The sequence below is a fragment of the Prosopis cineraria genome, unplaced genomic scaffold, assembly GCF_029017545.1.
Source record: "Prosopis cineraria cultivar Desert tree isolate PC_DT_omini unplaced genomic scaffold, ASM2901754v1 PC1, whole genome shotgun sequence".
NCBI lineage: Eukaryota > Viridiplantae > Streptophyta > Magnoliopsida > Fabales > Fabaceae > Prosopis > Prosopis cineraria.
In genome coordinates, this window is record NW_026555332.1 from 1137100 (window position 1) to 1163756 (window position 26657).

Genomic DNA, 26657 nt, shown 5'->3' on the forward strand with positions numbered 1-26657 from the left:
ATGCATATCTTTCGATAGATTGACAAATTTTATTCTCTTTTATGAGTTATTAAATTCTTTAAGTTACTAGACAAACCCCCTCTATCATTGAATAGTTTAGAAAAATAAATCTCCCATTTATTGTTAATATTACCATTTAAGACCAAAACTCTTCCCTCTTCATCCTTTATATATTTTATCTGTTTCAAATCTCTCAATTTTTCTCCTTACTCTTCGCACTCTGATAAATTTTTTTTTTCTCTTCAAATGTTTTAAAACCATTTTAAAACTCTTTAAATGTTTGAAAACGAGCTTCAATCACAAATTTCTTAATTTCCTTTTTAACTATATAATACATTTCTCAATTTTCATCATTATTACACAAATGTATATATTTAAAATATAAGCAAGACAACCATGACAAAAACATTGCAGTTACTAACATTAAAGATATTTTCAATAATCAACACCTCCAATCAAAAATCAACTTCTTAACTCAACAGAGTGATAGATCTAAAGCTAAGTGGTTCTCTCTTGAAGACGGATGTGTCAAACTTCGAGCAAACAGCACCGCCAATAATCAAGGTGTAACTTCCTATGAGGTCCTCATTCGAGATGAAAAACGTGATTAGATTAAAGACTTTTCTACATATCTTGAACACCACTTAAGTACAATAGTAGAACTTAAGGACATCTTGAAAGAACTTAATACCTGCTAGGCTGAAAAATTTGATAAGACTAATGTCTATTTTGCCTTTACAAAAGCTTTCACTTTAATATGCAATGAATTCTCATACAAATCATCCTCTAATTGTAACTATCAATAAAATCAAAGATCTTATTATAAAACTGAACAATTACTTTTGATCATATTTTTAAAAAAGCAAATAAATGTACAAATTTGTTAACTCATCAAGCTCCTATCAACAATTCAAGTGTTCACATTTTTTATACTGTCTCTTAATTGTATAACTCTTTTGTATGCTGATGAGATATCATGTCACCAAACATGATTTTTCTGTGGCTGTGTTTTAAAAAAAATTAAAAAAAAACTCATGTTTGATTTTTTTCTATACACTATCATTTCAAACTCCTTATCCCTGGAACCATGATATCACCAGTAAGTGGCAAAATAATACCTAATAGTCAATAGATCCGTTGTCTATAATAAATTGATCCTTTATTTAAAAAAAAAAAAATAGATCCGTTGTTTCAGCAGACGAAGCAGAAGAGCAAAGCACCACAGCTTCAGGATTTTTTTAAAATTTATCTTAAACTTCTCGGGATATAAAATATCAAGTGAAAATCATGAAAAGTTTTAAAGAATATTCATGTAACATGCACCTAAAAAATTAAATTTCTCAACAATTTCCCTACTCCCTGATCAGTGATTCAGAAAATAAGTTACCGTTTTGACAGATATTGATACAATTGTCTGAAAAAAAGACGAGGACGAAATATCAAAGAAATCAAGCATCTTCCATAACGTTGGCTTGAAATTGTGGTTTTTAAGACTCCTTTTGCATTGGCCAACATTTAAAAGAAATGCTAAAAGCAAAACTTTCTTTAGCTATTAGGATCTGGATTCTCCTTCTGATGTCTTTCAAGAATTAGATTACACTCGTTCATGGTACGTGCATCTAGAAGAGCATGATTCCAAAGTTTAATCATAAAGAATCTCCAACACCTGAGAACATGAACATGACAGGTGCAGGTTATCCATAGTCATAAATCATGATTGCATTACCAAAACTAAACAAGAACTTCAGAACTGGGTATATATTGTCATTATCAACAATGACAATTTATAAACGTATCCTTTTTTTCCCCCTATCATACAAAATTGAGCTCCACTTTAAATGAAGCGAGCCTATATCAGAATCACTTGGAATATGGAAGATTAAACGGAACAACATATGCTTGGAACTTTGAAAAATTCCAGACTAGTCCTTTGCATGCATGCATTGCGCGCATAATTAGAATAAGATCAGAACTGTAGGAATTGTACTTGTTCAACAAAGTTAAAAGACAACCATGCTAGCAATAGCAAAGTTCATTAGGCAAAAAAAAAAAAAAAACCAGAAAAGTCGGATGTAAAGATCAAATATGCAAAGTAAGAAATACCAGACGCAAGAAAAATTAAGCTTACCAAGTTAGCGCAGAGGATCGGACAAGTTCAGGGGCATGCAGTTTTGAGAAAGCTTCACATGCCCATGGAATATGGCCGTCAGCAATAACACTGCCAAGAAAATGAAACATCTGAAACTTGAAAGTAGAAACTTGAAGGGACAAGTACATCGATTTTCTCAATCTTAAATGATCTTTGAGCATGAAGCGAAGTTCGTTGTTAATACGCTTTAGCAAGATGACTCATCCAAAATGGAGAGATCTTATTACCGCTGTTTCCGAACAAATGAGTTCCACATATGCATGATTTGCTTCTCATCTTTGGTCACATCAACAAAATTATCAAGCATCTACAAAATAACAAATCTAGATTAAAATCATATAGAAAAAAGTTAAGAAAAAAATATTCCAATTTTCAAGCTGGAATCCCAAATGGCAAGCTTTCCTAATAAGGTTCAAGACTAGGTCCCAAATCCTATAAAAGGGAGCAATTTGTAAGTCAATCTTCAACTTTTAGGCAACCACTAAGATGTACAACAGTTCTAAGAGAGTTTTCGCTCAGAACAGCAATCACAACAAGAAATTTGACATCTGTAACTGACAACAATAGAATAGTAAGAATATAATTAAGCATACCCTTCGATCTTCAAAATCTGCCACATCGTCATCAACCTCATCTTCACTATCTTGATCTGATAGAACTTGTTCAAGTGCCATTGGCTTTAAAAGTTAAAAAAGAAAAAAAAAGAAAGAAAGAAGGAAGGAAGATCACTAACAATTTTGAACATATAATCCAGATATCACAAGGAAAAATTGTTTTCGCCCTTTTCCTTTCCTTTCCTTTCTTATTTTTAAGATGACATCTAATGATTAAGAACATTGTTTCATCTCCAGATTACCACAGTTCGTGGCAACCTAAAAATTTAATAAAAAGAAAACCATCAGAGGTAAATATGCTACAAGAGGCAGAAATAATGCAGCAGTCAATAATATTGATCCACAGGATTTGGAAGCCCCTGCCTCAAGGAATGCTCCGTCTTGACATAGATGGCTCTGTTGACGCCAATGGACAAGCAGTGTGTGGTGGTACTGTTCGAGATTCTCAAGCAAACTGGGTTTTGGGATTTAGATGAAGCTTGGGTCGATACCCAATAGCAATTGCAGAGATGCTCGGTATTCAGACAGGATTACAGATATGTGAGCAATGAGGTCTTGATAAAATCCAAGTATTTACTGATTCCTTGGATGCACTGAACCTTATTTGGAGGGATAATCTGATAAATCATCCTTTTGAGGTGGATATTCAAAACACATGAATACTTGTGTGTGAAGCTCGGAATGTTACTTTGCACTATACCCGTAGGGAATGCCTTATCTTCTGATGTTTGTATTAACCTAGGCTTGAAACTTATTGGGTCTGTTAACTACTAGTCAAGTTTTTTCTTGCCTTTTCATATAAAAATAATAATAATGATAACAATACTAATAATAATATTGATCCAACCTGGTTCATGGTTTGAAATCACCACGCATCAGTGTCATGTGTCAAGTTGCATCAAGATCAACACAAGAATGAAAACCATAAAATTGCAAATTTAAAGCATTCTACCTGACACGATTCAAGCTGCTCAATCTGAGATTATTATTTTACCATATCCAAACAGATATGAAGTAATAACTATTATTTTTCGAATTAAATACTTGTCTTAAATCACATCAAATTAGCAAATGATGTTTCACTGAAAGCAAAACAACTGATACCAAAAAGATAGTGGACACAGTAATTCAGAAAAATTTTGGGAAACAGATATGGCCGAGTAACATTTTTTTTACAGACAAGGGAATTGTGAATCATTGGTATTTACCTAATCTACCTTTATCTTCTCCTTCAATTGACCTGAACGTTCTATGTATAAAAAATGTAAGAAAAAAAAATCACATTTTCCCATCTTCACTCTTCCCTAATTTAGCTTCCAGCTAGCCCAGAATCAACATTGTTATCTTTCTATTACTCTTCCATTTAGCATATCAATGTTTATGGACTGCTTTAACATAATGAACAACAAACTAGTAATCTTATCCAGCTAAAAAGCCTTGACTTGAAAAAAAAAATATAATATTTGAAAATTTGAACAAAGGAAACCGTTAAAGAGAACAAGGATGATTAGCAAAGAGCTTAACAGCAAAGGAAACAGTACAAGGAAAAACAAAAATAACATAAAAGTCAGTCATTCGTCACCTGGGCTCTGTGAGAGTGAAAAAACTGCCGTTTCCTCAGGAGGGCACAACTGAAAAGATTTCAAAGAATCATGTCAAAATAATGTTTTCTGAGTTTTATGCACAGCGAAAGTTATAATCACAAGTAGAAAAAGTTATTAGAATTACTTTGAACTTCATCCTAAAGTTGAAAGACTAATCATGGACAACCATAATTGACGTCCAACACTGGTTCTCCTAACATATATCCAGATGAGTTGGACACAATATTAACCCAATCGGGTTTGTGATTAGATAGACAGCACCCTACCAGCGAATTTAGCTACTTCAGTCATAAAGTAGAACATTCAACTAGTGTACAGCAGAATGACAATTTTAAATAGCAAACTGCAACCTACAATTATTGTCAAAGTCTGTTTTAACCCAAAAGTTGAAGCAATGAAGTTCTAACCAATAAATAATTTTATTCACTAATTTAAAAACCAGCTCAGACTGGCCAACTCAGAAAACTAGTGAACCAATATTTTGACCGGCCCCCTAAAACGAATAGTCAGCAAACAACCAACCAAAAACCGGTAAAGCAGACCAGTTTGGAAATTTTAATTTTACCTTTCGTTTTTAATCTTTATTGGAAAGGCATAGTTTTTGCTCTTTTCTCAGAAACTTATTAGGCTAAAGACATCAACAATTAGATCATTTTCTTAATAGTCATAATAACTTTACATTCCTTCTTTATTTTTTGCCCCCTTTTAATGATTGAGAATATTATTGTAATGATTAGGGACTGTAAAATATATTATGCATGAGTAAGAACCTGTTATATTCGTCGGTTACTAATGATATTGCAAATACATTACTATATGCTATATGATACTTGATCATTGTTTATTTAGTTATATATATGTGCACATGCAGATATGAAAAATACAAATTTCTAGATCGATTCGACCATTGTTGGATCAATAAACCATAAGCCAATCCTTTAACCAGTTCAATTATCAGTATGGCTTTTAAAGTTTTAATTTCATTATAATCTCTAATGTGTCCCTCACATGAAAGCCGATTGGACTTGAAGAATGACCAAAATCCAGGTACACATAACTCGTGCTAAACTTCATTCAATTATGAAGAGTAAAGGTGTCAAGAATTGATCTCTAAACTACTTTGTCATCTAGAAATATTAGCTCGGGGAGCAAACTCCATTCAGCAAACTGTTTTTTTTTTTTTGGTCCCCTTGGGGGGTGGGGTTGGGGTGGGGAGAGCAAGCTTCAAGGGAAGATTTTTTAACAACCTCATTGTCAAATACTCTCTTCATACAGCCAAAAGAAGAAAAAGAATGGTGGCTCTCTGCTAAATCACTCACTGCTTGTCATCAAGGCTTCAATGCATGTCAAAGTCATCCCAACTCAAAAGTTTAAGCTATTGAAATAATTTCTAACAATGACCAATCATAGCAAAATATAAAATAACATTCACTTGTGGTTGAGCTTGTCCATGCTCCATATAACCAAAACAGCCTAAGCTACTTGACTAGGATTGCCACAAACTTATATACCCCTTCATCTTATACACAAATAAATGAAGACTTTTACCATCTTCCATTTAATCAAAGGATGACTGCTAACCAGCAAGATTCATGGTATTAGGTTGCAGAATTGCAACATATTGATAGCATCATAACCAAATCCTAATTTTTTAATAACCTTTCCATTCCCACGAGTCCATCCCCAAAAAAGAATGGGGGGCATCCAATTCTAAGCACCTAGAGCTATTATTTCCAAAAATCTAGTGAGTAAAAGGAATTTTAACTAATATAAACTAATCATTCAAACTATTCATGGAATAACAAATTATGATATAATCTTATGATTTCACGGATATGGAGTTTCTAGTCCCTCATCCTGTTGTATCTTGATTTTTCTTTTCTTTTCAGTTGATCATGCCTCAGCCACGTCTTAGTCAAAATGATTGAAGGTTTTAGTTCTAACACGTGCACACACGTCATCTGTTTGTCACAGCAATAACCACAATATCCTTGTCCAACATGCTAACATACCCGAAAATAGTTGTTCTCATGGTCTCATAACTTCAAAACAGCATGGCAATTGACTAGATGAAAATATTTGTAATTTTTTAACAAAGCATAGGTGGAATATTGAAGCCTATAAAATAGCTCTTTTACCCAGAAAAAATTTCAGAAAGTTGGACTGTTGATTGAACAGAATCTTGAAGATGAAAGGTGCTGTAAGATGCTTCCAAAAAAAAAAAAATCCTTTGACCTGACCTTCGTACTCTAGATAATTTACATAACTCACAAGAAGACACTTGATGATAATAAACAAGCTAACTGTGAAGAATTGATTACACAAACTAGGAATCTGAAGACACATAACCAGAGAGTACGAAACCAGCACCCATTGTTTCCTCTCCAAACAGTGCACTGATTTTTCCCCTATTATCATATTTATATGTAGAGTGAGGGTGGCACCTATTGAGGAAAAAATGGTAGAAAATCGGTTGAGATGGTTTGGACATGTACAAAGAAGACCAAGGAAGGCACCAGTGAGAAGAGTGGAACATATAACTTTGAGTCCGATTAAGAGAGGTAGAGGAAGGCCTAAGAGAACACTTTTGGAAGTTATTGAACGCGATCTGTTAATTAATAATATTCCTAAAAACTTGATAAATGATAGAGCACAATGGCGTCTTGCAATCCATGTAGCCGACCCCACCTAGTGGGATAAAGGCTTGTTGTTGTTGTTGTTGTTGTATCATATTTATATGTAGGGCTACTTCAGAAACAAGTAGACACGTGTCACATTGTTGTATGGCAACTTCACTTTGGAATAAGATGTTTGTTATGTTTTTTCAGAGTTGAGTTTGCCAGAAAATTTGGATCAGCTTGTATTAATATGGTACAAATGTTTGGGATACAATGAAGATGGCAAGATGATTGTGAAGGTATACAATTCTTTCTGCGGTTATGTTTATCTGGCTAGGAAGCAATGGTAGGATCTTAGAGGTACTTGGGATTCTAAATGTCTTATGGAAAGGGGTATTATCTCTGGCATCCCGTCGGTTTGAAGGGAATCTGTTTGACTAATATAATTATCTGCTTAAATAGTAAGAACCTGTTTCGCTTTGCTTTCTTTGCTTTCCCCTTATATGGGTTGCTTCTTATCCCTCCTTTCATTTAATCATCTTTCTAAGGAAGTTTCTTTATGCATAAAAAAATGCAGGAGCAATGAGATACCAGAATTTCACCAACAAGCCACTTAAGTGAGTCTGGAAAATAGTCCATTTATATTGAACAAGATAATAATAATCCACAATTGATGAGCAAAAATGTTTTAAACAAGAAACATATAGCCCAGAAAGAATGAGAGATGAGGAGCAGGTCAGAAGAGCATACTTTCGTGGGTCAGAAAGCTCAACAGATAGCTTTCTTGTCTTTGCAAACTGTAGAACTGCAGAAGTCCCACCAAGATTATTTTCAGATACTGATTGGATATATGGGTCTGGATGCAAAGGCCCCATAGCACTTGAAATCTCTGGAAGGTAGAAGAAACTAACAATGTTATGAACAGTAGGAAGCACCAATGCCAGTATAAAAAACAGGGAACTATCAAAACTGAACTCTTGACTACTTGGTCATAGAGGCTCTACTACCATGTGAAGACCCACTTCAAAGCAAAAGCTTAAGCTGTAAAGTGATGGCCTATGAAGAATTTTATTATAATATCTTACAATTATACTATCAACTTCAAGCGAAGGGGATTTTTTTTTTTTTTGTTTGTTTGTACAATAATAGGCTTAAATTAATACAGTAAGGCTGTCACATAAGAAAAGTCAATTCTAATAAATTATGGAGCATATTTTGAGGACGATCAATTTATTATTCTGTCCATAAGCTGGTATTTTGAGGGGCTGACAGCAACATTTGGGCCACTCAGCCTGAGATGCATGGAGAAACCATATAATGACAAGATAAAAAAATCCCTAAAATACTGTCAAAGATGTACTCAAAAAGATAAACCTAACAAAGATAAAATATTAAATAATTAAAACTGAAATCAAGAAGAATATCACGCTAATATGGTTGAATATTGTATCATTTTAACTAGTGTTGATAACCAGAGGGGAGGTTGCATGCTAGCCATTTTAACGTTCTTGAGTTAGATGAGAACGTCAAGAAATTAGCTATTGAAGCGAAAACTTCTTTCAGACACTCTTTTCATATTTGAGACTGGCCATTTAAATTATATTATGGATTAAAATACCAAAACTTCTCAGGAGGGGTCTGAAAAGGAATATAGAAAGGCTATGTTGACCATCAATTTGACAAAGTTCGGTGTGCACCTCAGCTATTAGGTAAGCAGATCGGCAGAGATAACCTGTCCAGAAGCAAGTTAAGTGCTTAGGCATGAATCCTATAGTGCAAGTCCCGAAATCATTTCTGACCTCTTAACTTGTGATGCCTAGTCAAGAGACCAGCCTTTTCAGAGAAGCCTTTTAGAACAGCATAAAGAGGCAAAATCTCAAATGTGAGGTTCCTTCAGAAGAAAGCACTAACTATGCATTTACTGAGAAATCACTCTTATTAGATGAGATGGTAGCCTGAAAAAAATTGACAGCCTTTTGCAGTGAGTTAGTAAAGAACAGGGACGGATCTACGTTCAAGGGAATGGGAGGAGCTGCCCCCACTAACATCAAATACTAAAATACTAATCTTTATTTGCTAAAAGATAGTAAGGTTAGATTCTATAATTTTTAATTTCTACTCATTCATACTTGAAGGTAATACCTTCTAATAAAATAGAAGATAATTCGAATCCTTACTAGCAAAGGTGGTTACATTTAGTATTCAATAGTGTCTTAAGTAGGATAACCTAACCAACAGGAGAATATCTATAAACATTAAAAATAGAAAATAATTTTGTTTAACTGTTCATATTAAAAATATTTATTATAAAAGAGTAGAATTGTTTTTATCAAAAAAAGAGCATCAGAGAAAATGATATCAATAGCTACTACTTATTCTATCATTTTTAATACAATATAATTTTTTCTTATATTAAGATAATTTTATTTTAAAATTATTAGAATTTTATAGTTGTTTTATTTTTTATGTATTTACTTTTAAATAAAATATTTTTTATTTTTATTGGTGTAAGTAAATTATTATTTTTAATTAATTTAATAAATATTTAGAATTATATTTCAAAAATATTAATATTTATGTGATTTAAATTTTGCCCCCACAAACAATTTCCTAGATCCGTCACTGGTAAAGAACCTCCAAAGGTGGATGATCTACGTATGCAATACTCACATGGCATTGCAGGGAGCAAAGAGGAATGTTGGCACGTAGTAGATGACTATGGAATAGAAGCTTAAGTTATAAGCTTAGTCCATGGAGGAAGACAAGGAGTATTCAAATAAGAGCGGACTTTAGATATGGATATGTCATATGTCCCAAGACCCAACAAAGGTAAATGGATGGAGAGCTGCCTCTTGCGAGCCCATACGAGCAATGAATACAAATCCCCATTCACTAGCCAGTAGCCACCTTGCTTCCCACACATTGGATGGTCTTAAGAGAGATGCCAGTCAGAAAGCTAGGTTGCATAGATATGGGTACGAGTATCCGATACGATACGGCATGATACGGGGATAAAGCAAATTTTCAAAATTTTAGAATACGGGTACGGGAATATTTATAATGTATATTTCAACATTTTATGATGTAAGTATAAGCATTTTGATTTTTAAACAAGAATTTCTAAAGTAATATAAGGATATTTATAATAATTAACTAAAATATTAAGTGTTTTTTCAAGTTATTAAGTGATATAGTAAAAAATTATTTAAAAAAAATCATATAACAAATGTTAGAATATGGGATACGTATGCAGAAGTATCCTACAAGTATCGTATCGGATACATATCGGATACGGGTACGTTTACTTTTTTGAAGTATCCGTGCTACATAGTCAGAAAGATCTAGGATTGAAAGCAATCTAAATTGTTTAGGAACTTTCTGCAACCCATGTTTTGTGGTGATATACCAGATGCGTCAAGCCTTAAAAAGATTTTTTCTCTGCTATTTGCAATTGTACACAAGCAACTGCTCGTATACATCAAGTATTGCACATGCAGTCACTTAGAGGAAGTAGTTTTTTTCTTTGGAGAATTTCAACTAAGGACCAAGGATGTGACTTAATTATTAGTAGGTTCCAAAAAAATCAGAAATTTCAGTTCAGTCCAGGAGGACTGAAGTAAAAATAATTTTAATGGTGAAAAAACCAAAGTACCCTTCACTTCTTAATTTTGTTTGAGATGCAAAACCAAAATTAAATCATTAGTTGTTAATTTTCTTATTTTACTTGTTAATTTACCAATATGAGTTGTAAATTACAGCAGTTTGTCAGATAAGCAATGACATCATCTGTTAATTTGCTAACTTTACTTGTTAATTTAATAATATCAACTATAAATTATAAGACCTGTCAATAATTTACAACTAATGTTAGTAAATTAACAAGTAAAATTAATAATTTAACAACTGATATTGCTACTTGTGATTGAACAACTGATGTTCAAGTCTTATAAAATTATTGACAGGTCAATTCATGTACTTTGCAACTAAGGTTGAAGAGAAGTTTCTCTATTTCAATCCAGCCTTTAGGCAGTCCTATCAGCAGCTTTACTCTCCTAAGGAGAGTTCTTTCAAGTGGGTGGAGAATGGAAGGCTTATGCTTGACAAAAATAAGTCCAGAATTTAATTAAAACCAAGATAGACAAAAATCAGATTAGTGCTCCCTACGTCTCTATAAATGAAAAGACAGCAGACATTTTGAATAGAAGACTGACCAAGAACTTCAACAGTTTCATAAGCAAGCGACCTAAGACATTTTCCAGCCAGCTTTAGGAGTGTCAAAGCCACTCAGGATATTTCAAATTATTTCAAATATCTTAACACTCCATCGCTATTGTATAATCATTCTCTTTGAATGAAGTATCAATTGCTATTAAACAAAAATATATTTTTGTATTAATTTATCAATTAACCAGTTTGTTCCTAGATGTTAGGATTTCTGTTTCAATTTTATGTGTTTCTATTACCTCTCGTGACAATTTTCCTTTCTGCTGCTGCAAAAGCAGACAACCATTATCAGTGTACAAAAACACTTAATATACTTGAAAGAAGTGCTCTACTATTAAGAATCGTGGACAGCTATTTTGTTTTGACGTCAGTTGCATTTCCATCATGTTCCTAAATTTGGCTTGTTGTATTCAATATGTTATGGTTGGGAGTTCCATGACCCCATTTTCAGATAGCTATTCAACTCCTAAAAAAAGCACTATGCTGATAACAATAAATTGACCTGTTTTGATATTTTGAGAGCATTAGATCAACAACTCAAAAAGCTGATACAGTTTGAAAAAGAAGTTGCATACCGTCAGCCTTCTCCAAAAGCTCATTGTCTTCTGCTGGAAAGTCAGAACCTATGAGAAAAGAATGCACACGCTTTGCATTTTTGGAAGAAAAGGACTTTAGTCTTCTGCGCTTGAGTGGCTTTGCACTATAAACATTTAAAGAGTTAACCATTTTTTCACTTTATAGCATATACGAGGCTAAGAAAATTTCAAAATGACATAAGTTCAGTAGCTAACCAAAAGAAGAATGTTTGTAATTTCGGATCAACACCATCAGCAATCATCTGGCGGAAAATGCATTACATAGTAAGTTTTCATGGTATAATGAAGAAAGAAGGGGAAAAAAACCCTTCACACCACACCTTTACGCTAAAAGGTTCAAATGTTTCAGAAGCTTTTTCTAATTTCTTAACAACACACACATTCTCCTGGAACCTCCCAGGGTCCCTATCAAAATGTTGCTAAATGCACATTACCACCAGCGAACTTAAAGCTTTTGAGTTCAAAGGACCACAAACTTAAAAGATTTTGAGTTCAAGGGGTCCTTGAGAAGTAAATTACCATCTCAAAACACAATATCAGCGTTAAACTTTTAGATCAATAAAATATATGGTCAATTTTGGGTTCAAACACACCTGAACTAAGAAAGGATTGACCAATGACATATGCATGCATTTATAACATATAGTACCAAAACATGTGAACTCAAGATGTTATACAGGAATCAAATAGCAGTGCAATATGATAAACAAAATTCTGACTAGACAGCCAAGACTAGCCGAAGCAGTAGCCTTTATTATCTACTCTAAGAAAACATTTATTAAAAATGTCAAGTGTATTGTACAAGTCTAATGCATAAACATAGTGAAGGAGACAAGCAAAACTCAATCACAATGTAACAAGTCCACGAACACACAAATAATTCCATGTGAAGGAGAAGAGTAATCTTTGCAAGCATTGAGAAGATCAATCCCAAGGACCACATTGTGTTTGACATTAAGTAAGCATCAAGAATTTAAGAAATTTCTGGGGTTAAGAAAAGAGTTATTCTATTGAAAAAATATTAAGAACATACAAAAGTCTTGTAACTTAAGGAATAGTTACTTGCAGTGCGCCCAAAGGCACAAGTGTTTTTGTATGGTTATAGCATTAGTATATATAGAGGTATATAATTAGTATTAAAAACGTCATCATTAGTCTTCTAACAATACATTTAGTTTGGTTTCTAACTATTTTACCCCCCATTTTTCTCAACGTTCTTATGCCTCACCATGGGAATATTTAATATTTATTGTAAATATTATCTATTATTGTATAGCCTTTATTAGTAGTTATTAGGTATTATTAGTATTTATTCCCCTAGTTGTATATATACTTAGTATGTATCTTCGTTTTGATTCAATATGGAAATATCATTTTCTCCCAAATTCCACATGATATCAGAGCATAAGGAGAGAGTGGGAGTGTGTGGGGGGGAAAAAGGAAAGGGAATTAGGGTTTGAGCACACTGGGCCCAAAGACGCAATACAAGGATGAGCGTGAGTCTCAGTAAGGAGGGTGATCTAGATCTCACTGCCCACAGTAGGACCTCCGGTAACCTCCGATTGGCCCAAACCCAAAACGCCATCGAGTCACACGCACCGAAGCTTTGTTTTGCGTCAGAGAGTGCAGGGTGGCGTGTGGAAGCGCATGAGGGTTCTACGTTGACGGTGACACCTTCCTCCGTCGATGGTGTGGCATTTCCAACACGATTCCTATATTCCCCAAGTTTGGGGATTCTTTTTTCAATGTTTCTCTATCACGAGCTCCTTGTTCTGTTTTGCAACTCTTTGTGTACATCATCTTTGTGTGTGGAGTTGTGGTTTCTAACTTTTCTCTGTTATGAGAATATTTTTATGATTGTGGGAGTACTAATATGGGTCTTCCTAACATTGTCTCCACACGTAACCAGAATTAAAGCTCAAGTCTTAGTAGCAAAAAAAGAGATTTTTCTTCATGCACTAAAGAGATCCTGAGATTCCATTGTGTGGATCGTTGACTCAAGAGCATCCGATCATATGACCAGTTGTCATTAGTTGTTTACCACTTACATTCCATGTGCTGGAATGTTAAAGTGAAGATTGCATATGGTTCCTTAGCACCTGTAGTAGGAAAAAGGAGTATTTGAATTTCAAGTTCTATAATATTGGAATATGTACTTCATGTGCCTAAACTTGATTGCAACTTGCTTTTGATCAGTCAATTGACCAAACAATCAAATTGTTATGCTAACTTTATCCCATCTCATTGTGCATTTTAGGACGTATCATCTAGAGCGACAATTGAAAGTGCTAAGGGTATGAGAGACTCTACTATTTTGAAGTCTCTACTTGAATGGGTAACTCACTGATTGTTGATAATTCTATATCTACCTCTAAAGTTAATACTTTTATGTTGTGGCACAAGAGGATGGGTTACCCTAATTTTCATTCCCTTAAACAATTGTTTCCAACCCTTAACCCAAAATTGAATATTAATCACATCCATTGTGAAGTGTGTGAACTTGCCAAACATCACAGAATTTCCTTTCTTAGAGCCCCATACAAACCTACCAAACCTTTCACAACCATTCATAACAATTTGTGAGGACCTTCTCGTACTCCCAATTGTACTAAAACAACATGGCTTGTTTCCTTCATTGATGATCATACTCGTCTCTATTGGGTCTATCTTTTAAGAAACAAGTCTAAGGTTGTATCCACATTCATCAATTTCTACAACATGATCAAAACCTAATTCAACACCACCATTCAAGTCCTCCACACCAATAATGGCACTGAGTACTTCAACCAATCTTTGAGTACTTTCCTCCAAATGCATGGTATTGTCCGTATTAGTTCTTGTGCTCATACACCTCAACAAAATGGGGTTGTTGAAATGAAAAATCGCCATATACTTGACGTTGCTAGAGCACTTGTGTTTACTTGCAATGTGCCAAAATTTTATTAAGGGGATGCTATTTTGATCGCAACCTACCTAATCAATCATATGATCAGTCGAATCTTATCCTTTGAAACTCCTCTCCACAAATTGAAAAGTGTTCTCTCAATATCTCATGTTGAAACTAATCTTCTACTTTGTTATTTGGCTGCACAAACTTTGTCCATAACCACCAAAGCACCAAACTTAACCTCGTGCAATTAAATGCATTTTCCTTGGCTGTTCTGTTACTCAAAAAGGATACAAATGTTTTGACCTTATCTCAAAACACATTTGTCACCCTTGATGTCACCCTTCATGAAGATACTCCCTTCTATCCCAATCCTTCGATTTAAGGGGAGAGCATGGGTCAATCTTAGACTTGGGATCAAGAGCCTAACCGAGAAATAGTGCTCCTTGAACCATGGTTTATAGCAACTGAGCCAGTACTGCCCTCACCTCCTAAGCCTATTCTACCTGCACCGCCATCTCCTCTTATGCCACAATCTAAGGAACACGGGCAAAGAGGAGAAGATGCAGAAATGCAGAAAAACCACAAAAAGGATAATTGCTTGTTTACACTCAGAAAAAGAAATGAAAGACAATGAGCAACTTGTACCTGAAGCATCAAGAGAGTGAGAACTAGAGGTAGCTCTTAGAGCAAATACTTATGGAGGCTTAAAATTTAGGGCAACTTCTAAAACCATATTGCTTCAAGGAAGCCAACTCGCTCATATACTTCCATCCAATATAGAAGTTTGTTTCATACAATTCACTTTCGCCTCAATATTGGGCCTTTATTGCTAATCTTGATAAAGTGGAGGTACCTGAGACTATATAGGAAGCTCTAAGTATCGTGAATGGCGGAGTGCTATCATGGAAAAAATGAGGGCCTTAGAAAAAGAATAGGACATAAGAACTTGTTCAGCTACCTAAAGGAAAGAGAACAGTTAGCTGTAAGTAGGTGTTCACCCCAAAATACAAGGCTGATGGAACTCTTGACGAGTTGAAAGCACACTTGGTTGCAAGGGAATTTACCCAAACATATGGCCTAGACTATGAAAAGAAACATTTGCTCCGGTGACAAATTGAACACTCTCATAGTCTTGTTATCTGTCGCAGCTAATCTTGAGTGGCCTCTCCCCCAGCTTGACATCAAAAATGCCTTTTAAATGGAGAGTTGAAGGAAGAAGTCTATATGACTACCTCCTAGGTTTAATAAAGGCAAAGAAACTCAAGCCTGTAAACTGAAAAAGTCCATATACAGTTTGAAACAGTGATATGTCTTTCCCATGCGAGATCGAATATAGCATTTGTTGTCAAAATAAACCAGTCAATATATAAGCAACCCAATGAAGAGTCAGGAGGTAGTTTACAGATTTTGAGATATTTAAAAGGTACTCCTAGTAAGGGGGTTGTTCTTTAAAAACATGAGCAAAGATCTATTAAAGTTTACACCCATGTAAGTTGGGGTGGAACCTATAAAGATCAAAGGTCAACTTCTGGCTGCTATTCATTTGTATAGGGAAATTTAGTTATCCGAAGCCAAAAGCAAAGAGTCATCTCAAAAAGCAGTGCTAAATCTAGGTTGAGAGCTTCGGCTCAAGGAATAACAGAGAAATTGTGGCTAAAATGAGTCTTGAATGAAATCCAAGTTGAAGCAAGCTCATCATTGAAACTTTACTGTGATAATAAGGCTACCATAAACATTGCCTTAAATCTAGTGCAACATGACAAATCCAAACATGTAGAGATAGATCGACACTTCATCAAAGAAAAAGTGAAAGAAGGAATTTTATGTTTGACATATTTGCTTACAAACTTACAACCCGCTCATGTTTTGACTAAAGGGTTACTTGGACCTGCATTTGAGAATTGCATGAGCAAGTTAGATATGATTAGCATCTATGATCCAACTTGAGGGGGAGTGTGGGATTTAATATTTATTGTAAATATTATCTAGTATTGTATAGCCTTTATTAGTAGTTATTAGGCATTATTAGCAATTATTAGTATCTATTCCCTTTGTTGTATATATACTCACTATGTATCTCCATTTTGATTCAATATAGAAATATCATTTTCTCCCAAATTCCACACTAACTCTTACCAACAACCCAAAACCCACCAACCAGCCCCTGAAAATAAAGCGGAGGGAAAAAAAATCGACATGGAGATGGTCAGCACACCAAAGAATTATATCCAATTACATAATAATAAAAATATTTAAAAAAAATTGGGCCAAGCTGTCTTACCTCAGATCTCCAGATGTCAGTTTTCACAGACACATTTACAGCAAGAAATTCATCTGATTGCTGCATAATAATCCATGGTTTAGTGTTCATGATTTAATATAACCAATGCTTAGAAGAAATGAAAGAATTGTGGAAAGAACTGACCCAAATTCAAAGCTGAAGAGATCATGTGATGACGGCAAGTGACATTTTAGACCCTTAAAAAGGTTGATCATATGTCAGAGGCATAAAAAAATTGTTTCTACTTATTATACTGATAACAAATATGCTTAAACAAGAGCAGCCAAGACCCAAGAGTAGTGCAACCTTAAAGCTGGCACATTTAACCAAACAGAATGGACAGGAGAAGTCTTCAGTGACTACAAAAAGAGCTTCCAATCGTTATATGAGGCAGAACCCAGAAAGATAGATATTAATAATAAAGAAGGAAAACAAAATGTAAAACAATTGTTACATCCAATGCTATGAAAAGACATGAAGGATTATGAAAGAACCACTCAATCCAAAACTTTATCCACAGTTGTGTTCACATTTTTCCAGGAAACAAGCAATTGATAAGGAAATAATTACAACGTAGGAGGAAAATGAATCCTTCAAGATCGTGAATATTATCAAATCCCTTCAAGGAATTAGCTGAAAACAAATTCTTTTGTCTTGAACACAACCCAACACTCAACAAGACAGCACACAAGGCTGAAGTATGCAACTGCAAACATGGATAAAACATATACTACCCACAATGCCTTACAAAACCGAGGAAAACTAAAATGAATTACCTGGCTACTTGGTCAAACAAACATACCAAGTCCACGTACAACAGGTTCAAAAGCTTAAGCATTTAGAATAGAACCAAAGTTAACTTCGAATATCAAAGACAAAATAGGAGTATTTGCGATCGTAAGGTACCTGATAAGCTTAAAGGAAAGTTTTATCAAATGTTACAAGACCAGCAGCAATTATATAATAGTAAATGTTAGGCTTTGACGGGACAACGAGAGCATAAAGTTGGAGTAGTAGAGATGAGAATGTTGAGATGGATGTGTGGATATACGCGCAAAGACAAAATTTAAAATGAGCAAATACAAGAAAAAGTGGGTGTGGCATCTATTGAAGAAAAAATGGTAGAAAATCATTTGAGGTGATTCGGACATATACAAAGAAGACCACGAGAGGCACCTGTGAGGAGAGTGAAATAGATGACTTTCAGCCCTGTCAAGAAGGGTAGGGGAAGGCCAAAGAAAACACTTTTGAAAGTTATTGAGCGAAATCTTTTAATTAATAATATTTCTAAAAACTTAATAAATAATAAAGCACAATGGCATCATATAATCTATGTAGCCGATATAAGGCTTGTTGTTGTTGTTGTTGTTCCTTTGATAGTGAAGCTTCCAAATTCTAGATTGTATATTAGATTTCCTCTATGATTATTTTTGTAGGAAATGAAAATGTGGTCTTTTCTATAGAAATGGAATTCAAGAGAAGAGAAAACAATATATCAAAGGAGGACAGCAAAACCTTCCACCCATAGTGTGAGGCTAAATAATGGCTAAGCCAACAAAGTTTGTCAATCTCGTTGTAAATCAAAAAGGGGAAAAAAAAGCCCCCCAAACAAGTCAGTTGCAGAAACTGTAGCGGGCAAAGAAAAATATCTTCCAAAGATGAGACTGCCAAATTTCCAACAAAATTATTGCATTCTGTTCTAACAATATAGAACAGAAGAAAATAATCAAAAGTATGGAGTTGAAAAATACATTGCGATAATCTAAGGCAGCCATTAGTCATGTTAAGTCCCAAAGTAAAGCAGCTGTTACTCCTCCCAAACTTGGTGACCAAGGACAATGGAATCGTAAAATAAAATTCACAAAATAACTATGACTCGTTAAACACACAGAATATACACTGCTCTAACTGGCAACAGTCAAGGTTTCCAATTCTGCTTTTATAAATAAAATTGATCAATCAAATCCTGAAAAATGAACCAAAAATTCAAATTTCAGCACAGGAAATAATCATAAACTCATGTACGTAACTTTATATATCAGAGATCAAAATAGTTCAAAAAGCTTAAAAAAATAACAAGTTCCATAACAATTGGAAGAATCTTGTTCAATTTTAAAAACACATAAACCACATTTTATTCTATTCAAATAATAATGATAATTAAACAGCTCAATAGACATATTAATAACAAAAAAATCATGCATATCAATCAGAAAGAGGGGGGCAGTTGCAGAAACTGTAGCGGGCAAAGAAAAATATCTTCCAAAGATGAGACTGCAAAATTTCCAACAAAATTATTGCATTCTGTTCTAACAATATAGACTACAGAAGAAAATAATCAAAGTATGGAGTTGAAAAATACATTGCGAAAATCTAAGGCAGCCATTAGTCATGTTAAGTCCCAAAGTAAAGCAGCTGTACTCCTCCCCAAACTTGGTGACCAAGGACAATGGAATCGTAAAATAAAATTCACAAAATTAACTATGACTCGTTAAACACACAGAATATACACTGCTCTAACTGGCAACAGTCAAGGTTTCCAATCTGCTTCTGCTTTTATAAATAAAATTGATCAATCAAATCCTGAAAAATGAACCAAAAATTCAAAATTTCAGCACAGGAAATAATCATAAACTCATGTATGTAACTTTATATATCAGAGATCAAATAGTTCAAAAAGCTTAAAAAATAACAAGTTCCATAACAATTGGAAAATCTTGTTCAATTTTAAAAACACATAAACCCACATTTTATTCTATTCAAATAATATGATAATTAAACAGCTCAATAGACATATTAATAACAAAAAATCATGCATATCAATCAGAAAGAGGGGGAAAAAGAAAGAAATAAAGAAACCGTCCACATTCCTCTGTTCTCTGCAACTTATTCTGATAATACCTGTAATTAAATATGACGTTTCCTTCCCTCAACCTGGACCAAACAATAAGGCAGGGATTAAAATGCAGGTCACATTCAATACTAAATTATATGATAGTAAAATTTATCAATTGCTTTTAATTTTAAAAAATAGAGATTTTACTATAAAGAAAGCAGTGATACAAATGAAGAGGATGAGATATCTTTAAATACAACAGAGAAAAAGAACAAACAAGAAAAGAAACTAAACATAAAAAACGCTCTTTCATCCTTCTCCATGTCCACCAAAGGGAACTCATCGAAAGAAATAACCGGGCTAAACACCGAAGTACATTAAAAAAACCTAACCAATCGAGCCTAAGGACACAAATTTTTTCCACTCAAAAACCAGAGAATTCAGGTTTAGATATGCACCAAAGGATAGCATGAGTAGCACGAGCATGACACTTGGACCTTTGCTATCCTATCAAAACTCAAAGAACACTTGAGCCAACCATATAGAAAGCATGAAAAGCCAAAAACAAAATGTTTTTTTTTTACAACCAGAATGTTTTCCCCCTTTTTTCTTCATTTTCCAACTCCGTCTATATTTATAGCTCAGTCACAAGCTTGGATAAAGAGGGAGGGCTATGTTAGGCCCTCAACAGCCAACATAAAACTTTGTTGAATCTCACATGGATATAGACAATAAATACTGTTGTGCTAATGCTAAGTTGTTGCCTATAAGTAACACGATGGATGGTTCAAATACAGTGACAAGTGAATTAGAGCCACTAAATTAGCGCCTGAATGTAGTATTAAATGAACAAGGGCCACCAAATTATTCCAACCAAGAGCGGAAAGTTAGTCCATGTGAGCAAGATCAAATTTGGTACTTGATACATTGGGACCTTGTCTTGTAAATCTATGAAGGTGGTAGGAGTTATGATTCAAGGCAGAATTAATATCTTGTATCTGCCGAAAACTAAATAGGTGGTGAACATGCTACAAAATTAAATGGGTAGTATACAAGGAAGGTAAGCACATGAAATGGGATAGGTATTATTGTTAATGAGGAGTGAAAGGACGTGGTAGAAGTTAAAAGAATTAGGGACAAAATTATTTCCTTAAAATAATCGTTAAACGTGATATTGTCAATATTATTAACATTTAAACACCTCAAGTTAGGGCAAAAGCCCATCTTAAGGAATTGTTTTGGGAAGACTTGAATGGGTTGATGTAAAGCATACCACAAAGTGGAAAAAAATTTCATTGGAGAAGACTTTAATGGTCATGTCGAAAAGGAGACAAGTAATTATGCGAGGGCACATGGTGGTTTTGGTTTTGGAAAGCCAAACAAAGAACAACAATCTATTCTTAATTTCTATTTAGCATATGATTTCAAGACTAGCAACACTTGTTTTAAGAAGAGAGATGAACATTTCATCACTAACAAAGTAGAGCCTTAAGGTCAAAGATTGATTTCTTTTTGGTAAGGAACACGAATAGAAAACTTTGTAATAATTGTAAAGTGATCTTTAAGGATGGCATAAAGCGACAACACAGGGTCATCGTCCTTGAAGTGTATATTAACAGTAAAAATAAAAAGCATTGACAAGTGTTAAACTCGAGTATTAGGTGGTGACATTAAAAAGTGAGAAACAAGAAATTTTCAAGCACAATCTTTTGGACAAAGGAATTTGAAGTTCTCAATGAAGTGCTAGTATCTTGTGGGAGGATATGGCTAAAAAGATAAGAGGTTTTATGAAATTTTGAAAGAATCAAAAAGTTTTGATCCAAGGGATAAGAAGTCTTGGTGGTGGAATAAAAATGTACAACAAAAAGTCAAACATAAAGAAGAATGTTTTTAAAGCTATACATTTGTGCAATAATGTTGAAAACTAGAAGGTATCGAGAAAACTAGAAGTGAAACTCGTTCTAAAACATTTGAAGAGTTTTACGAAGATTTTGGGATAAAGGATGGAGAATGAAAAAATTATAAGATTGGAAAAAGTATGAAAAGAAAATCAAAAGATTTGAATAGATGAAATGCATAAAGGATGAAGAAGAAAAAGTTTTGGTTACAAATGGTGATAATAAAGACAGATAGGAGACCTACTTTTGTGAACTTTTTCAATGATGCAGGGAGCTTGTCTAGTAATTCAAAGGATTTAATAACTCATGAAGGAGAACAAAATTTGTTGTTCTATGAAAGGATATGCGATAGTGAGATAAAGAAGCTTATAAGAAAATGAAAAATAATAGAGCCATTGGACCTTATTGTATCTCTATTAAAGTACGGAAATGTTTAGGTGAAAATGGGGAGCTATTGCTAACTAAGATATTTAATGAGGTTTTATAGTCCAAGAAAATGCCTAATGAATGGAGGAAAAGCACCTTAGTTCATATTTAATAAAAAGAATATTCAAAATGGTGCAAACTACAAAAAGATTAAGCTTATGGGTCATACAATGAAATTGTAAGAAAGAATGATTGAACATAAGTTGAAATTGGAAACTAATATTTCTGATAATTAATTTAGCTTTATACCGAATAGGGTGACTACAAAAGCAATTTATCTACAAAGAGAATTAATGAAAAGGTATCAAAACAAAGATAAAGATTTACACGAATTTCCTTGATTTGAAAAATGCTTATAACTATATAACAAGAAAAGTACTTTAGAAAGTCTTAGGGAAAAAAAAGGGAATCCAAGTTGCCTACATTAGAACTATACAATATATATCTACATATGAGGAGGCAATAACTAGTATAAGAACATCTAACAATGAAACAAAGAACTTTTCTAAAGTCATCTTTGAGTCCTTATTTGTTTGACTTGGTTCTAAATGTTTTGACTGAGCGTATTCAAGAGGAAATCATCATGCTTTTTTGCAGATGATATAGTTCTTATAACGAATACAAGAGAAGAGATTAGTTGCAAACTTGAATTATGGAAGAGAACCTTGGAGTTGAAGGGTTTTCACCTAAGTAAAAGTAAGACGAAATATTTGTATTGTAATTTTAATAAGAGATCAGTTAGAAGTAATTTGGAAGTGATATTAGGAGATCAAATTATACCTCAAATGGAATAATTCAAATATTTGAGAGCAACTATTCAACATGATAGGAAAATTGATAGGGATGTACATAGGATACAAATTAAGTGATTTAAATGGAGAAAGGTTAAAGGAGTTATCTATGATCAAAAGGTACCTCAAACTTCAAGGGAAATTTTATCGAACATAAAATCAGTCATATTATATGGTAATAAATATTAAGCTTTAAAGGGACTGCAAGAACATAAAGTTAGAGTAGTAGATGTGATAATGTTGAAATGGATGTACATGCATACACGAAAAGATAAAATCCAAAATGAGCATATACAAGAAAAAGTAGGCATGGCGTCTATTTAGAGAGAAATGGTAGAAAATCGTTTAAAATGATTTGGACACATACAGAAAAAGCCATGAGAGGCACTAATAAGGAGAGCGGAACGGATAATCTTGAGCCCTGTAAAGAGGATGAAGGAAGACTAAAGAGAATGTAATGTGTCCCAAGCCAGTATCACAGCAAAGAACAATAAATAAGACAGCAACAGCAATAAATATGAGAGGAAAATACTTAGGTTTTGATATTAATGAGATGAATAAACCAAATCAGATTTACAAGACTCTAATTCTGGCCCAAAACCCTATTTCCTCTAAAAGATAACAATAACACCAATAACACATATTAAAAGCTTCAAGACAAGAGTTTCACTCCCACTGGCATTCGAGACGCTAGTGTCTCGTCACAATCCCATACTCATTCTCCTTGGCCATCCCTTCCCAAGCAAAAGACCACTAATACCTTCATCTTGGCTAACACACAGCCCATACTACCCAAAAGATCCTAATCATTACAAAGATCACAAATTACTGTTCCTTACAGCTAGGGACCATATGATAAGCTTCTGGACCAATTAAAGTATTTCCACTAGAGTTATTCTTCCCCTTTGACTTCCTTTGATATGTCTTAGGAAAATAACAGGCCCTATCAAAATGCTTATAGAAGTTATTGAATGAGACTTCTTAATTAACAATTCTTGCTATTCTTCTTCTTCTTCTTCTTCATTTTCCTGCTTTTCTACTAACCACCAAATTGACTTTTAAGGCAATGAGGACACTCAAGACCAAAGATTATGCAAAACCATGGAAATGCAATCATAAAATGTGTTTGATTTCAGAATGTTTCATCAACCTATTCATCCTCTTCCCATTTTCTTTATCACCACGAACTTGCTTTTTGAGTAACATTAAACTCCAAAACTTAGAGATAAATAGCATTTACAAAACATATCAATCCACCTCAATAACAAGATCGTGCCAGCATATTGCAAGCAGGGCATCATAATCTCCTCAAAGCTAATTCTCACCATGAAAAACATGAGATAAGAACATTGGGATATGAATCTCACAAATGCTTTTCTATAGTCAAGAGTTCCATCCATTTCATTTATTTGATTTCGCTGCTAAATAAAATTACAAAACAATGTACAGTAGGCTTGCACTCAGTTTACATTTCAGGTCCAAAGGGCTTTTGTCTGAACAATTATACTAGAGACATAATAAAATCAATCATGAGACTTTAGCTAACAGCTAAAGCTTTTGGGAGGACGTGGTCCCTCACAAAAATAATTGCAAAGAATCAAGGACATAACACTCTTGGCAACCAAACAAGCATCATGATAACAGATGCCTAGAAGAAATTTGAAATTTACCGAATGATATGAGATAATGATGAAGATGGTACTTCGCTGCCCCCATATGTATGATAATGAGATTTTTCCTTGGCCCTCAACTCTTCTGCAGAAACTGTTATTTGAACTTGCTTTGACATGTTCTTGGGGAATACAGAATGGAAAAGAAACAAACAGCAGTTAGTCTCCAAAATGTATTGTTCAGAGAATAAATGATATTTAAGATAGAACAAACCACATTTTCAGTGTTATGGGGAACTTGAATGGAGACACGCTTGTCCTCATTTAAAAAATTTGACTGCAACAAGAACATTGCAATTTATTACAACTATTCTAATTATGATTAACATCAGGGTTGAAATGCATTCTTAGACAAAAGAACACAGTCCCGAGCCAAAAGAAAGGAGGTGAAAAGCAATGCTTAACATTAGCTTCATACAAATGTACCTTCAAAAAACAAGGAAGCAACTCGACAGTTGACATGATCTCAGCTCGCTGTCCCAAATTAAAATTTGGAGAGCTCTCCCAAGTCATATAAAGTGATTCTAAAGATACTTTTCCATATAAGCAGTATCCTTCAGCTTTTGCTGTCAGGTTCAGAATGAAATACAATTGGAAGTTCTCTAACACAGAAGAATATTATCATACTAATTTAAATAAATGTCAAAACAAAGCTCTTTCCTATTGCAATAAATTTTATATGTATAAAAATTTGGAGATCTATAGCCATCTAATGTTGCATAGTTTGGAAGTATGGAGCATCTAGCACTACTTACATTATGTTAGCAGAAATCCGTTTTGTTTGAAAGTAAGAGGGTAACTTACTCATCCATGCCCTAAGAGATGCCCAAATTCTGACCAAACACACCAACCTATGGGCAAGAAGGCACCCTTGAAGTACTAGCACTTTGAAGGGTATTCAATTGGGATAGGGACCCTCCCCTAAAAACTAGCAACTGAGATGGAAAACCAACTAACTTGAATACCCAATAGAGCATCTCATATACTCAATGTAAGATGTAGGCATCCCATAATATCTAGGTCTCCATCAATTGGCTCCTCTTAGAGAGCTGACATCCTGATGACAACATTCTACAACACCCAGTGACTCCTCCCTCAACTTTCTCATCAATTAGAACCCTCTGCAGAACAAAACCCTTTGTAGAAATCCCTTCCTAGAACCTTCAACCACCAACCCTAATACTAATCGATAGTATTCAATTGGGATAGGAAACCTGTCCCTAAAAGCTAGCTATTGGTAGGAAAACAAATCAATTTAAATACCCCGTTAAGCACCCTTACTGCTCAATGTGGAACTTAGGCATAGCTAAGTTCCTATCTGTTGTGTAAATAATAAATTAAATAGAAGTTAGCTAGGTTTGGGGAGTTAATGACCATTGAACCTAGATTAGTGAATAAATAAAGGCTTAGGACTTGTAAAGCTTATCGTGTTGCTTATTCAGAATTTTATAGCACTATTCAAATTATAATCCTCTCTGTTTCTCTCTTGGCCTCTGTCTCTCTCTCTTTCTTTCTACCCACATTAGTGGTATCAAAGCCTAGTTTCCATACTAAGACCTATGGTGTCACATTCCTTTATGAGTTCATACTTTTCTCCATTCCTTTTGTTTACCCAAGAATTTATTGTCTTATTACATGTACTTAACTTTTTGAAATACTTTCTTTTACTCTTAAAAAAGTGTACATGCTTTTTACAGAAGTGGCCAACAGCAAGGCATAAGTGCTGCCACTCTTTTTTAATGGACAAAAAATTATAAATTAAAGCATATCTCACATGCAAAAGAAGCAAGATCCAAAGGCACCATGCTTGTACCATCTCCAGTTGATGATTTCAAGTTTTCCACTGCAAATTGATAGTTGAGCCCAAAAAAAAAAAAACAGATATTTTCATCTCATTTAAATTGAACTAGCATATACACACCTGAGCTGACAAATAAAATAGCAAGGAACGAGACTTAGCCTCCACAGCTAGCTTAGTAACTTCAGGGAGTGTAAAGTTTGCTTGGACTTGAGAATCCCCATTAATTCCAGGGCAGTTGTGAAACATGCAAAGCCGACTG

The 26657-nt window shown here is 34.2% G+C and overlaps 1 protein-coding gene across 1 annotated transcript; it reads right to left on the reverse strand.

Annotated features, from left to right (window-relative positions):
* Positions 1-1313: 1313 nt before the first annotated feature.
* Positions 1314-26657, reverse strand: LOC129318517 (polycomb group protein EMBRYONIC FLOWER 2-like). Its single transcript, XM_054963342.1, has 17 exons — positions 26519-26657; positions 26372-26440; positions 25024-25163; positions 24812-24874; positions 24598-24719; positions 19848-19910; positions 17283-17337; positions 17117-17173; positions 16977-17036; positions 12001-12047; positions 11785-11909; positions 7736-7874; positions 4346-4394; positions 2743-2826; positions 2377-2456; positions 2129-2218; positions 1314-1666 (listed from the first exon to the last, which is right to left on the reverse strand). Exons 2-17 carry the CDS (start codon positions 26400-26402, stop codon positions 1546-1548), a joined length of 1326 nt encoding a protein of 441 aa, XP_054819317.1. The 5' UTR covers positions 26403-26440; positions 26519-26657; the 3' UTR covers positions 1314-1545.

Excerpts from the sequence above, each read along its gene's own strand:
- LOC129318517 (XM_054963342.1), bottom strand. The coding sequence starts at position 26,402 with ATGGTGCCTTTGGATCTTGCTTCTTTTGCAT. Across the intron at positions 4,395-7,735 it reads GAGCTTTCTGACCCACGAAA|TTGTGCCCTCCTGAGGAAAC; the intron begins GTATGCTCTTCT and ends AAATCTTTTCAG. Across the intron at positions 1,667-2,128 it reads CGATCCTCTGCGCTAACTTG|GTGTTGGAGATTCTTTATGA; the intron begins GTAAGCTTAATT and ends TCATGTTCTCAG.